At 45.7% G+C, this 14,818-nt stretch overlaps 1 protein-coding gene across 1 annotated transcript in view; it reads left to right on the top strand.

Annotated features, from left to right (window-relative positions):
- Positions 1-14,818, top strand: part of LOC122544704 (cingulin-like) — a 104,906-nt gene that overhangs the window by 31,645 nt on the left and 58,443 nt on the right. Inside the window, exon 2 of the mRNA XM_087985112.1 lies at positions 9,680-11,075. Coding sequence (XP_087841238.1) covers positions 9,714-11,075 — 1,362 coding nt within the window. The 5' untranslated portion in view covers positions 9,680-9,713. The remainder of the gene's footprint in view (positions 1-9,679; positions 11,076-14,818) is intronic.

Below are 14,818 nucleotides of genomic sequence, written 5' to 3'. Positions count from 1 at the left end.
GGGGGGGGGGAGAAGGGGGAGCAGGGTACTGAGTTCTACTAAATGATCCCACTGAATGCAGAGCGTGCTCAATGGGCTGAATGGCCTGCTCCTCCTATTTTGACAGCACATTAAAGCAAAAGCCAAACTTTTTTGCCCTTATACTCACCAGGACAGGATTGCAAGAATGCCAAGAGAAGCAATTTATAGTGCATGAGAAGGAGATGCTGATTGGTTGGGCAAGTAGACTCTCCGTAAGGAGTTGCCGTCGGATACCATTTAGTCTGGCAATTCTGTTCTGATCTGTGTAAGACAAAAAAAAATACTCTGGCATTTTTGTGTGCCACCTCCAGGCCAAGAGGAGGATTAATCAGCAATGGCTGTTGCAGATTGCCATTCACTGTCTGTTGCTGGTGAGTGAATCTTGTCCTCTGTGATGCCCACCATGGGGTGATGGCACCATAAGGCAGGCATTTGGCTGGAATACTAAAAGGCTGTCTGACTTCCATGGAACATGAGCCCAGTCAGAGAGCAGAACCGACCAGTGCTTCTAGAGTTCAGAAAACTAAGAAGTGATTGCAATTTGATTCTTAGAGGGATTGACACGATAGATGCTGAGAGGCTGTTTCTTCCTAGTCTGAAGAGTCTAGAACTCATGACAGTCTCAGGGTAAACAAATTGGTAAATATTTGTGTGAATCAAAGGGTGTGGGAGCTGATGGGGAAATTATCAGAGGTGGAGCATCATTCAATCCTACTGAAAGGTGAGAGAGACCGAATGGTCCTGTTCTTATCAGTTGAAAGACTAAGATGGTGGGAGCATGAGGAAGAGAAAGCAGTCAATGGAAAGTGTTGCACTTGTTCTGTTTCCAGCTTGTTCCAACCTGACTCCTCTCCTTCAAGCCGGATATAGAGGATTGTGATTGTTATTGTACTTTGCACTTGGAGTGCTGTGAGCAGACCTGACCACCACACCTTAGGAAGGATATATTAGTCTTGGAGGGAGTACAATGTAGGAATGATACCTGGAATTCAGGAGTTATTGTGGTTCTGTTTGCCAAGCTGGGAATTTGTGTTGAAGACGTTTCGTCCCCTGTCTAGGTGACATCCTCAGTGCTTGGGAGCCTCCTGTGAAGTGCTTCTGTGATGTTTCCTCCGGCATTTATAGTGGTTTGTCTCTGCCGCTTCTGGTTGTCAGTTCCAGCTGTCCGTTGCAGTGGTCGGTATATTGGGTCCAGATTGATGTGCTTATTGATTGAATCTGTGGATGAGTGCCATGCCTCTAGGAATTCCCTGGCTGTTCTCTGTTTGGCTTGTCCTATAATAGTAGTGAACTACGAAAGCAACCACCCCAACACACACAAACGAGGTTGCATCAAGACACTGTTCAAAAGGGCCACCACACACTGCAGCACACCAGAACTGCAAAAAGAGGAAGAAGAACACCTATACAATGTATTCGCCAAAAACGGATACCCGTGCAATTTCATCACCAGATGCCTAAGGGAAAGACAACGGAACGAGGACATGCCACGACCCAAAGGACTAGCCACACTACCATACATCAAGAGCATTTCCGAACTGACAGCCAGACTAATGCGACCACTAGGACTCATAACAGCACACAAACCAACAGCCATTCTCAGACAACAACTCACTAGAACGAAGGACCCGATACCCAGCATGAGCAAAACCAATGTAGTGTACAAAATCCCATGCAAGGACTGCACAAAACACTACATAGGACAAACAGGAAGACAGCTAACGATCCGCATCCATGAACACCAACTAGCCACAAAACAACATAACTAGCTATCCTTAGTAGCCACACACGCAGACAACAAGCAACATGAATTCGACTGGGACAACACTACTATTATAGGACAAGCCAAACAGAGAACAGCCAGGGAATTCCTAGAGGTATGGCACTCATCCACTGATTCAATCAATAAGCACATCGACCTGCACCCAATATACCGGCCACTGCAACGGACAGCTAGAACTGACAACCGGAAGCGGCAGAGACAAACCACTATAAATGCCAGAGGAAACATCACAGAAGCATTTCACAGGAGGCTCCCAAGCACTGAGGATGTCACCTAGACAGGGGACGAAACGTCTGCAACACAAATTCCCAGCTCGGCGAACAGAACCACAACAACGAGCACCCGAGCTACAAATCTTCTCCCAAACTTTGAACATTCAGGAGTTAAATTATAAGGAGAGGTTCTACATTAGGCCTATTTTCGCTGGAATTTAGAAGGTGATCTGATCAAAGTCTTCAAGATATTAACAGGAAAAGACTGAGTAGATAAAGATGAACAATTTCCACTGGTAAGGGATTCCAGAACTAGGGGGTATAATCTTAAAAAAGTTTAAGACCAGAGCACTCGGGGGAGATGTTAGGAAGCATTTCTACGTGCAGTGGGTTTGGAACTGTCTTCCACTGGCAGTGAATGCTGGATCAGTTATTAATTTTAAATCTGCCGTAGATATATTCTTGTTAAACAAAGGTATTTAGGGATTCAAGCCAAAGGCAGATATATGGAGTTAGACCACAATCAGCCATGATCTCACTGAATGGTGGAACATACTTGAGGGGCTGAATGGCCTATTGCTGTTCCTATGTGATGTGAATGTTGACAACTTTCAACAAAAAAATAACATTGGAGATTTGCATCAGATATTTATAATTGTGTGAATTTCCCCTTGTGCAGCTCGAGGGAGTTAAGAGGATGAGGTGTGTATTAGAATGGTTTGATTTTTCTGGGTTTCCTTTTTCATAGCTTTGAAAAAGATATTTTTAACTTATTTTAGCATGGCATGTCAAGTGTAATATACTGTGAAGGGCAAAACTTCTTCAGCAATCTTTTTCTTCGTATGAGATGTTCTTCTGCTTTTAGTGTTTGTCTTAGGAAAAGACTTATTATGCTTTTTGTTTTGTAGAAGAGCTGTTCATTTTAAAAAAAACATTCATAGGCTGAAAGCATCACTGCCTAGGCCTGCATTTGTTGGTCATTTCTAATTCTAAGGAGGTGGTGAGCAGCCTTCCTGAGCCTTGGAGTCAATGTGGTGTAAGGACACCCACAATGCTGTTAGGGAGGGAAGTTCAGTGACACTTTAGAAACGCCCAATATGTTTCCAAGTCAGGATGGCATGTAGTTAAGGGGCTAACTTGCCAGTGGTGTTTCTGTACATGAGCTGTCTTTGCCCTTCTAGGGGGCAGACACTACCGGTTTGGACAATGCTGTTTGAGGAACCTTGGTGAATTGCTGCATTGCGTCGCGTACAGATAATGCTTGCTGATGTCACTGTATTGGTGGTGGACAGAATGAATTATCAAAACATAGTGGGTGTGATGCCAGTCAAGTGAGCCTGGATGATGGTGTTGGAGCTGCACCTACCCAGGCAAGTAGGGTATCCTCCAGCACACTCCTTACTTGCCTGTTAATAATTACAGGCAGTGTGTATAAAATTAATACATATAAAGTTTCTAAACTTTGGGTATGAATCATAGATAACAGTTGATATCTCCCTAAACTGGGGAGGCCCCAGGATAGATGACTGGATGCTTAGGCTTTAAAGAGATGTTGGAGAGAGAGGAGGTTTTGTGGGGGAATTCCGGAGCTCAGGGCCGAGATGGCTTAAGGAATGGCTACTGATGGGCGAAGAGACCAGGGTTTGAGGATTGCAGAGATCGGAGCATTGTAGAGCTGCAAGAGCTCTTGCACATGGTGATGAGGGTACCCTTTTATTAGTTGTTTTGGTGGGGGGGGGGCGAATGTCTTCCTGGCATGATAGAAAGTTTAAAACTGGGTCGTGGGTGGTGTGGGAGCCATTTCAAAGCCTACCGTTGGAAGAGTCCTTCCAAATTCTTGCTGCACCCTACGACTGCAGCCTACTCTACTCCCATTTGATTTTGAAGCCACTTTTCCTGCCACTTATGATCCTAACTGATGGTAACACTGGGCAGCTTGAATTCCAGATTGGTACCTGCTTTGATGAAACTGTGAGTAGGCTATGGTGGACTGAACATATTCACGTGAAGCTGTCGATGTACTTTGCACAAAAGAATGCACATTATTTACACAGAAGAAAAGATAACCAAAAGCTCTACTTGTACTGAGAGGCATGCTAGAACATTTCAGAGGACAGTTAAGGATTGAGAACATGACTGTGGATCTGGAATGAGGACTTTCCCAAAGAGCATCAGTGATCTAGATGGGTTTTTATGGCAGTTGGTAATGGTTGTCATGGTCACCATCACCGAGACCCACTTTGTAGTTCAGTGGAACTTGCACCAGCTGCCGTAGTGGAATTTTAACTCCCACCCAGAGTATTGCCTCTGGATTGCTGGTTCAGTGACATTTCGACTGTGCCACTACCTCCCTATCGAGTATTGTGTAGAATACAGACGATGGATGAGTCATCTACATCATACGCTTGGTTACAGATGAACATTATAAGTTTCAAAAGAAGGCTTGCTCATGGCAATCTCAGTTACTCTGCAATCTTTTTAATCAACGTCTCTCAAATTGATGACTTGCACGTTGATTCTACTTTCATGCCACTTGGGTTCCTCAACACTGGGCCCTTCTATTTATCACTACCTGTACTCGTCATTCACCTGGCCTTGATATTCATCGGTGCTCTCCTAGTTACTTGCTGAAACTTTATTGCTGGAACAGCACAGCAGGTCAGGCAGCATCTAGGGAACAGAAGATTCGACGTTTCGGGCACATGCCCTTCTTCAGGCATGTGCCCGAAACGTCGAATCTTCTGTTCCCTAGATGCTGCCTGACCTGCTGTGCTGTTCCAGCAATAAAGCTTCAGCTTTGATCTCCAGCGTCTGCAGACCTCACTTTCTCCTCCTAGTTACTTGCCCTTGCTATGTGCAACTTTCCTTCTCAATATTTTTGTTGTGCCAAATCCTTTGTAGTATGTTTGGTTGAATACTCCTGATTATTGATAGCTTTCCTGAACTGGATAGTCTCCACCTTTCCCTTTCATTCTCTGCCACTTTGAGTTCAGTTTATAAGGGGCCTTTCACATATCTCAGAAATGATGAAAGTAACCTGGGCAGTTGTTACCAGTTATTAACTTGGAGCTTTAGTAAGCAGCCGAAAGAAGTGGCAGTTCAGAAAAAAAGAGTCATACTAAAAATGGGCTGATGAGCGGCTTAAAAGTTAGCTAACCTGGGTGACTGTGGGTTTGGGGAGAGAAAATAATGGAGCGAGTCCGATCTGGTGAATGTGCAGAAAGTTGCTGAAAAGAAATGCTTACGACCTTGCCTGTTCAGTAAGAAATAGGCATGATACTTCACTGGGGTTGAGTGTCTGTAAAGAATATTGCTGGGAGATAAAAGATTGATCTTTTGCTGTTTTCGTTAAGATGTAAATTGCCATTCATAATTTTTATTTTTAAAAAATTTCTTTTGAGAAAAAGAACTTGACAAAAAAAAAGGGCTGCAACATGGTGTGTGGAGTAGTTTGAACCAAAGGGATTTCCTGAACATCTTTCATGACTCCAGCTGAAAAAAGTAAAAGCATTGAGAGCATTTCCCATCAAGATAGTCGTGGAGGCAGCACAATCGTTGCTGGCCTCCTTTGAACTGGCTAAAGCCGCATGTGCAACCCCGGATTGTGGTGATGGATTAGACTTGCTGCTACAGCGGATCCCCAGAATGTGTCTCATGTGAACAGTGGGCCATTTTCAGGCTTCACCTCACCCTCCGGTGTTTGCACACACAATCGTCCTTTGAATATCAGCACTATGTTGGCAGCGAGGATCGAGTCTGCCTGCAGTTCCAAAGCAAAAATGAAAACGTTGGTTTCAGTTCTCTCATCACATGCTTTTAAAGCTTCTGAAAGTTTTACCGTCAACGAATGGTGGATTTGGGCTTTTGACACAATGGACAGTCTACTGAAGGTGGAGAAATCTCTTGCTTGTTGGGTGTGTTGAGTTAATTTGTGGTTTTCTACCTGGATCAGCAACTTCAGAACCTTTTTCTTGTATTTTGAAACTTCAGGCCATTGAAAGGTTGATATGGTTTTTTCCCACCCTCCTGCCAGATGTTGCATTGTTCTCGACCAATCAACGGTGAAAGCTGCTCCTGATTGATCTTTTTTTTTCACTGTCTTGAAAGCGGGTCATTAGTTCCAAGCAGAATGTCCAATATGATTTGAAAGTGTATGACAGGGGAGTCCAGAACTAGAGGGCATAGGTTTAGGGTGAGAGGGGAAAGATATAAGAGACCTAAGGGGCAACTTTTTCACGCAGAGGGTGGTACGTGTATGGATCGAGCTGCCAGAGGAAGTGGTGGACATTTAAAAGGCACCTGGGTGGGTATATGAAGGCTTTGGAGGGATGTGGGCCAGGTGCTGGCAGGTGGGACTAGATCGGGTTGGGATATCTGGTCAGCCTGGACGGGTTGGACCGAAGGGGAGTTTCCGTGCTGTACATCTCCATGACTCTATGACAGGTCCCTGATGTTTTTATTGATCGGAGAGTGAGCTGTAACAAACTAGAGAGTTTTGGGCTTGATTGCCATTTCTGATCTTTGTTCTTCTCCACTGAGTTGCTGCAAATATTTGTGAGTTAGAGGAAATAAATGAAATGGACACTCTTGCTTGAAGAAGGGCTTTTGCCCGAGACATTTATTTTTTCCTGCTCCTCAGATGCTGCCTGACCTGCTGTGCTTTTCCAGCACCACTCTAATCTTGACTCTAATCTCCAGCATCTGCAGTACCCACTTCCGCCTTCTTGCTTGAAGTAGCGATTGGCGTGTGTGTGCATGTTGTCCCTTGGGTAAAACTGTGCCCCTTTTTATTTATTGGTGAGTTTTCATTCATCTTTCTCACTCTTCAGTTTCTACTCTGTTCCTCCTTCATCAAATATTCACTCTCCAACACCAGCATTCAATACCATTTACAAGATGCACTGTAGGAATTCACCAAGACTCCTGAAACAGCACCTTCCAAACTAACGACCACTTTCATCTCGAAGGGCAGGGGCAGCAAGTACACTGATACACCAACTGCAAATTCTCCTTTTGAGCCACTTACCATGCTGACTTGGAAAGATATCACTGATTGTACAGTGTCACTAGGTCAAAACCCTGAAACTTCCACTCTGATAGTATTGGGGATCTGTCTGCAGCGCGTGGACTGTAGTGTTTCAGGAATGCAGCTCACTGCTGCCACTAGCCAATAACTCCCAAGGTCCATGAATGAATTAAAAAGATGCGGGAAGGATATTTTCCCTAGCTGAGGGTGGGGCAAGAATCTCGAACCAGAGAACTTTGTCTCCGAACACAGAGTAGATCTTTTAGGACTGAGATGAGGAATTTCGCCACTCGCACAGTGGTGAATCTTTGGAATTCTTGACCCTGGTTAATGTGGAGGCTCAGTTGCTATGAATTTAATACTGCAATTGATAGATTTCGAGATTGGTGCAGGGAAGTGATGTTGAGATAGAAGACTAGCCACAGTCTCATTAAATGGTAAAGCAGGCCTGATGGGCTGAATGACCACCACCTCCTCTTCTTTCTTATGGAACATGACTTTCTTCTAATGTGTGTAGCCTGGAGCTATGGATAGTGATGGTGATGCTCAAATATTCCATGGCCAGCCAGGAATCTCTCCTGCTCTTACGAACTCCCATCGGTATGAATTGGAAGAATTTGCAAGTTGATCCCCCTAGATTATGGATGCGTCTCTCTCGGCTGTCAAGTCCTGGAGTGGGGCCTGAACTTTGGAACCTTTAGTCCAGAGGCAGGCATGCTACCTCCTGAACCGCAAGACCTTCCATAAAATTGCAATGCGTCTGGTTGGTGAGACACTGTGAGGATCCAGTACCATCTGTACTCTGCTGCTCCCATAGGTCGAAGTTTGGTGTTTACTCTGAATCCTAGCAACCAGAGAAGGTGGTCTCACTAGACTATGTACTGCAATACCCTGCATCTTTCCATCGATGAGTCTTAATCAGACTTTCTCCAGAAGTATAGTGAAAGTTTTATAAGGTTTGATATAGTGTGAGGGCTTATTGGTCCCAAGTCTACGTACCCCTCAACCCTGACTCCTGTCCCCTCGGCTCACGTTACTTCACTTTTTTTGTTTTCACTCCTACATGGAACTACCTTTCTGTACTTCAGCCATAACCTGGTCGTTTCTTTTTCATTTTGGACCACAAGTGTGGCATTCCATTTGTGAAAGAATACTTTATTGCTTTAAGTGTTTCTATGAATGTGTGGCTTTGTGGATTTGCGCTTTTTCGCCTCCTTAGTCAGTAGATCTTGGGTTCACATTCCACTTTAGACACTTGAGCACAGTGCTAGGCTGATGCCCCTGGTTCTGTCAGAGTGCTGCACTGCCAATTGTGTTCTTTCAGACATCGATGCCTACCCCCTTAGGTAGACAGAAAATACCTCGCCCATTCCACCATTTGTGAGAAGGGGTGGGGTAGGGTATGGACGAAAGGGGAGGGTATTGTCCCTGGTGTCCTGGGGCCAGTTATTATTCCTTCACAAACCCCACTGAAAAAGAAACCAGCAATTTGAGTCCTGGTCTCATTGCTGTTGGTGGGAGCTTCCAGTGTGTAAATTGGCTGCTGAATTTTCTATTGTATGAGAAACTACAGTCCAAAACAAAAATGTTTCATTGCCTGTGAGGTGCTTTGGAATGCCTGGAGGTGGTGATGGATGCCAGAGAAGTACAAGGCATACAGCATGGAAACAGGCCCTTTGGCCCAACTTGTCCATGTTGACTAGGTTTCCTCAACTGAACTCGTCCCATTTGCCTGCATTTGGCCTATATCCTTCTGAACCTTTCTAATCCATGCACCTGTCCAAATGTCTTTTAAATGTTGTAATTGTAGCTGCCTCTACCACTTCCTCTGGCAGCTCCTTCATACACACACCACCCTCTGTGTGAAAACATTGTCCCTTAGGTCCCTTTTAAATCTTTCCCTTCTCACCTTAAATCTATGCCCTTTTGTCTTAGACTGTCCTACCCTAAGAAAAAGACCTTATCTATGATCCTCAAGGTTTTTAAAATACCTTTAGAAGGTCAATTCTCAGTCTCCTACACTCAGGGATATAGGTCCCAGCCTGTCCTTATAATTCAAACTCTTCAGTCTTGGTACCATCCTTGTAAACCTTATTTGCAAGATCCTGTTGTAATCTGAGGTAACCTTCTTCATTGTCCATTACACCTCCAATTTTGGTGTCATCTGCAAACTTACTAACTGGACCTCTTATGCTCGCATCCAAATCATTTATATAAATGACGAAAAGTAGAGGGCCCAGCACCGATCCTTGTGGCACTCCCCTAGTCACAGGCCTCCAGTCTGAAAAACAACCCTCCACCACCACCCTCTGTCTTCTACCTTTGAACCAGTTCTGTATTCTCTTTGAGGAATAAGTTAGATGTGTGCTTGCAGTGCTAAAGTACATCAGGTGATGGAAAATAGGACTAGAATAGGTAAATGGTTGTTTTAGAACTGTCTCACTCAGTGGGCCAAAAGGGTGGTTTTCTTTGCTGTAGACCTCTGTGACCTAAAAATATTGAACTAGTCCAGTGGGCAACTGTTTTTACGTGTGGTAAAAATAATTGAGATTCTGTGCTTTGGCCGGATATGCTTGTACTTTTTTTTTTTTGAGTTTGGCAGACTGTTACTAGCTATGCTTTTCTCTGTCATTTCAGGAATAACTGTGGGCCTGAGTGTCGAGACCACATCATGGAAGAGCACATTGAGCAAAGCACAGTGGATAGGCAGGGCCCCGTCGACTACGGGGTCCAAATACGCTTCATAAATGACCTCCAAGAGACCCATAAATCCAAGAAAGCCAAGAAGAATGTGGCCAAGTCAGGATCCTATGGGGTCATGGTCCGGGTCCAGGGGATCTCGGGACAGCCGTACGTGGTGTTGAATAATAGTGATGGGGTATCACCAGCACCTGGGGCACAGTACAGGACAGATTCTGTTAGAGACAGCATCCCAGAAGAGAATGGTTCTGTCGTGCCCGGCACCTATCCAGAGATTAGGGAAGGTGCAAAGGAGCTTGATGTTCCGGAGAACCCTTATGGGGACACCACTTCCAGTCGCCGTCCCACCGGCAATGATTCCCAGTGCAGTACCTCCGACGACGAAGCAGGTTCCAGACACTACGTGCGGCTCTATGATTCGGAGGCCTACCTTCGGAGCAGCAGAAATGCTGGCTCGTACGAGAGCGTCGAGGGCCACATGTCGCTGCCCCGCCGGAGGCCCGCACACCCTGAAGAGCAGCTGAGGAAGTCTCACTCCCAGGGATCGTTGCTCAACCTGGAAGAAGAGCCATTTCCCCTTGATCTTCCATCCGGGAAAAGAGGGGACCAGAACCCCCGGAGCTCTGTTGCGTCAACCAGCAGCGAGCAGTCTGGCAGCAGTGGCAGAGGGAAAATGCCGGGCTATTCCAACAACCTGTACCCAGACGAACCTCGAGCTAACCTATCCGTGTCAAGTTCCACCAGTTGGTCAAAGCCACCCAGCAAAGCGTCTTCTGCCACAGACGTTTCGCTGCAGTCCAATGACACCAGCGCGATAGACACCAAGCCACTCTCGTCTGTTGACTCCTTAATCAGCAAGTTTGACCGAAGCGGCGGGCAGCAGAGGGGCCGAACGGCGAGACGTAATCGGATTACGGCCGGTGACCAGAAGCGGTCGCAAAGCCTTGACAACAGAGTGTCAACACGCCGCTCCAGCAGTGGACCGGAACTCAAGAAAGAGCCTGACTGGGATGAGAGATTTGAGACACCCGGTGGCCAGAAACCATTCCGTTCCGGTGACGTAATGGATGTCTGCAAGGACGTCAGCTACGAGAAGATCCTGGAAGCCAGGCCTCCAGTGGTCACGAAGGAATCCCCTCCTCAAACCCAGTTGGCTCCTCCGGTCTCCAGCGCAGACAACAGATTCCCTAGCAAACCCGCCAAGGAGCCGGCTCACTTTCCGACTTCCAATGCGTCCAGTCTCCCCAGAAAGTGGAGCCAGAATCAAACCGAGGTGGAGCCCGTCGTGGAGAGGAGTCGGAATGCTGCAGTCTTCACTGAGCGAACCATGCAGGTAAAATAAAAGACCAGGGCGCTGGTAGATTTTTCTCTTTATTTAACGGTTTGAATTAAATTTAGTGAATGAATCTGGAATAGAAAAGTTTCTCATGGCGACCATGATGACCATTGTTGATGCAGTGTTCAGAAATTCATCTGTTTCTTAGGAATAGAATTGTTTGGTGGTGGTTTTTGACTGGTGCAGATGCAGTGAGCCAAGGGACTACCTTCTATGCTCCAGATCTCCATAACTGGTTCACTACCACTACTTTTTGTCATTTATATAAATGATTTGGATGTGAGCATAAGAGGTACAGTTAGTAAGTTTGCAGATGACACCAAAATTGGAGGTGTAGTGGACAGCGAAGAGGGTTACCTCAGATTACAACAGGATCTGGACCAGATGGGCCAATGGTTTGAGAAGTGGCAGATGGAGTTTAATTCGGATAAATGCGAGGTGCTGTATTTTGGGAAAGCAAATCTTAGCAGGACTTATACACTTAATGGTAAGGTCCTGGGGAATGTTGCTGAACAAAGAGACCTTGGAGTGCAGGTTCATAGCTCCTTGAAAGTGGAGTCACGGGTAGATAGGATAGTGAAGGCGGCTTTCTTTTATTGGTCAGAGTATTGAGTCCAGGAGTTGGGAGGTCATGTTACGGCTGTACAGGACATTGGTTAGGCCACTGTTGGAATATTGCGTGCAATTCTGGTCTCCTTCCTATTGGAAAGATGTTGTGAAACTAGAAAGGGTTCAGAAAAGATTTACAAGGATGTTGCCAGGGTTGGAGGATCTGAGCTACAGGGAGAGGCTGAACAGGCCGGAGCTGTTTTCCCTGGAGCGTCTGAGGCTGAGGGGTGACCTTATAGAGGTTTACAAAATTATGAGGGGTATGGGATAGGGTAAATAGGCAAAGTCTTTTCCCTGGGGTCGGGGAGTCCAGAACTAGATGGGCATAGGTTTAGGGTGAGAGGGGAAAGATATAAAAGAGACCTAAGTGGCAACGTTTTCACACAGAGGGTGGTACGTGTATGGAATGAGCTGCCAGAGGAAGTGGTGGAGGCTGGTACAATTGCAACATTTCAGAGGCATTTGGATGGGTATATGAATAGGAAGGGTTTGGAGGGATATGGGCCAAGTGCTGGCAGGTGGGACTAGATTGGGTTGGGATATCTGGGCGGGTCGGACCAAAGGGTCTGTTTCCGTGCTGTACATCTCTATGACTGTATTGTTCCTTTCCCTGAAAAAGGAAATCTGCTGTCATTCTTCGGCTTGGCCTACACAAGGCTCCAGGCCCAAAGTAATGTAGGTGACCATTCGCTGCCCCCGGTGAGTAATAAACACTGGCCTCACCAATGACACCCAAATTACATGGGATTTCTAAAAAAAAATGTAAACATGTGTCCAGTGTCTTCAAGTATTTACGCCTTCCCTAAAATTAATGTTTCTCTTTTGTTTTGTTTGTTCCCTTCATTCAAACCTTATCTGGGTGATTTGAGATTGCATATTCCCATTAGCTTTGCTGTTCTTTGGCAACAGGTCACTTCAGTTGCATAAGAGCAGTCTCTATTTATGTCCCCTCCCCAACTGTTAGAACGCAGGGACAGCAAGTAATCAGGAATGCTAATAGAATGTTGGGGGTTGTTGCGAGGGGAATTGAATGCAAGATTGGGGGGTGGTAGGGGAGATTATGCTTCACATTTACAGGGCTTTGGTGAGACTGGTTCGAGACCCCTCTCAGCCAAGGGAAACTGCTTACCTTGTCAAGTAGAAATGTAAGGGGCAACTTTTTCACACAGAGGGTGGTACGGGTATGGAATGAGCTGCCAGAGGATGTGGTGGAGGCTGGTACAATTGCAACATTTCAGAGGTATTTGGATGGGTATATGAATAGGAAGGGTTTGGAGGGATATGGGCCGGATGCTGGCAGGTGGGACTAGAATGGGTTGGGATATCTGGGCGGGTTGGACCAAAGGGTCTGTTTCTGTGCTGTACATCTCTGACTCTAAGCCTATAAGGATTTGTATGCTTCAATGAGATGACCTGTCATTCTTTTAAACCAGTCTCTTCCAGAGGACAATCCTACCATTGCAGGAATCAGTCTGATGGGCAGTTGTCACACTCCCTCCATTGGCAGATATATATGTCCTTTAGCCACCTCCAGTGTTGCATACTCTCCATGAGTAATGTTGAGGATTAGGGTTTCTATCATGTGTCTTCCTAGGTCTACACAGGCCAGTTCTCAACCTGCAGACCTTTTGGGCACAGGATGCTCCAAAAGCTAGTGGGATCCAGATTGTAGGATTTGCTTCCTGTTCTTATCATTTCAGGTATTTGGACAATGCAGCTTTATTAATGAGATGCCAGTCATTAATATCATTGCTGCCACACTTCAGGGAGAGTTTCTGTCTGAACCCCATCCCCTGAGGTCCCATTGGCACCAATCAAGCAACATTTTGGTTTCAAAGTGCTTACTTAGAGTTACAAATCACAAACAACACCAGATTACAGTCCAACAGGTTTATTTGGAGCCACCCGATGAAGGAGCGCTGAGAGTCAGAGAGCTGTACAGCACGGAAACAGATCTTTGGTTCAACTCTTCCATACAGACCAGATATTCTAAATTTAATCTAGTCCCATTTGGTCCGTATCCCTCCCAACCCTTCCTATTCATATACCCATCCAGATGCCTTTTAAATGTTGTCATTGTATTAGCCACCACCACTTCCTCTGGCAAGCTCATTCCATACACGCATTACCCATTGCATGAAAAGGTTGTCCCTTGGGTTCCTTTTAAATCTTTCCCCTCTCACGTTATATCTATGTCTCCAGTTTTGGATTCCCCCTACCCTGGGGGAAGAACACCTTGGCTATTTTACCCTATCCGTGCCCTTTTATGATCTTAAATCTCTACAAGGTCACCCCTCAGACTCTGCTCCAGGGAAAATAGCCACAACTTACTCAGCCTCTCCCTATAGCTCAAATCTACCAACCCTGGCAGCATCCTTGTCAATTGTTTCTGCACCCTTTTAAGTTTAACAACATCTTCCTATCGCTGGGAGACCAGAATTTGAACTCTGGTGAGGTCACCATTGGAATACAATGTCCTGTCCAGCCGCAGCATGACATCCCAGCTTCTGTACTGAATGCATAGACCAATAAAGGCAAGTGTACCCAATGCTGCCTTCACTACCCTGTCTATCTGCGACTCCACCTTCGAGGAACTATGAACCTGCACCCCCAGGTCTGTTAGTTTGGCAACCCTCCCCTGGACCTTAATGTTAAGTGTATAAGTCCTGCCCTGATTTTCAAATTTCTCCCTCCCTACCTCTGTGATGTTCTGCAGCTGCACAACCCTCCGAAATCTCGGTGCACCTCTAATTCTGGCCCCAAATTAAATCACTCCATCACGAGCGGCGATGCCTTCAGCCAACTGGCCTGCAAACACTGACATTCCCTTAAACCCCTCTGCCTCACTTTCCTCCTTTTTAAAAAAAAACTGCTTTATCAAACCTTTAATAATCTCCTTTAATGTCAACATTATGTAGCCCGCCTTTGTTTAACCACATCCCTGTAAAGCTGCTTGCCTCGTTGCATTGCAACTAAAGGTGCTAGGTTGCTTTTAGTTCTATCTCCGGTCATCTCCTGATTATTTTGTCAGCCTGAGGTGTCTCTTCCACTTCGGACAGCAGCAGTTATACCAAACCCTGGTTAGACACCATTTAGAGTGCTGTGGGTAGATCTGGGTAACACACCTTTGG

Source organism: Chiloscyllium plagiosum, unplaced genomic scaffold (genome assembly GCF_037043375.1).
Source record: "Chiloscyllium plagiosum isolate Xiang-an unplaced genomic scaffold, Cpla_swu_hap1 HiC_scaffold_50, whole genome shotgun sequence".
NCBI classification, from domain to species: domain Eukaryota; kingdom Metazoa; phylum Chordata; class Chondrichthyes; order Orectolobiformes; family Hemiscylliidae; genus Chiloscyllium; species Chiloscyllium plagiosum.
The sequence above is the reverse complement of the archived record's forward strand: the minus strand, read 5'-3'. Positions and strand labels throughout refer to the sequence as shown.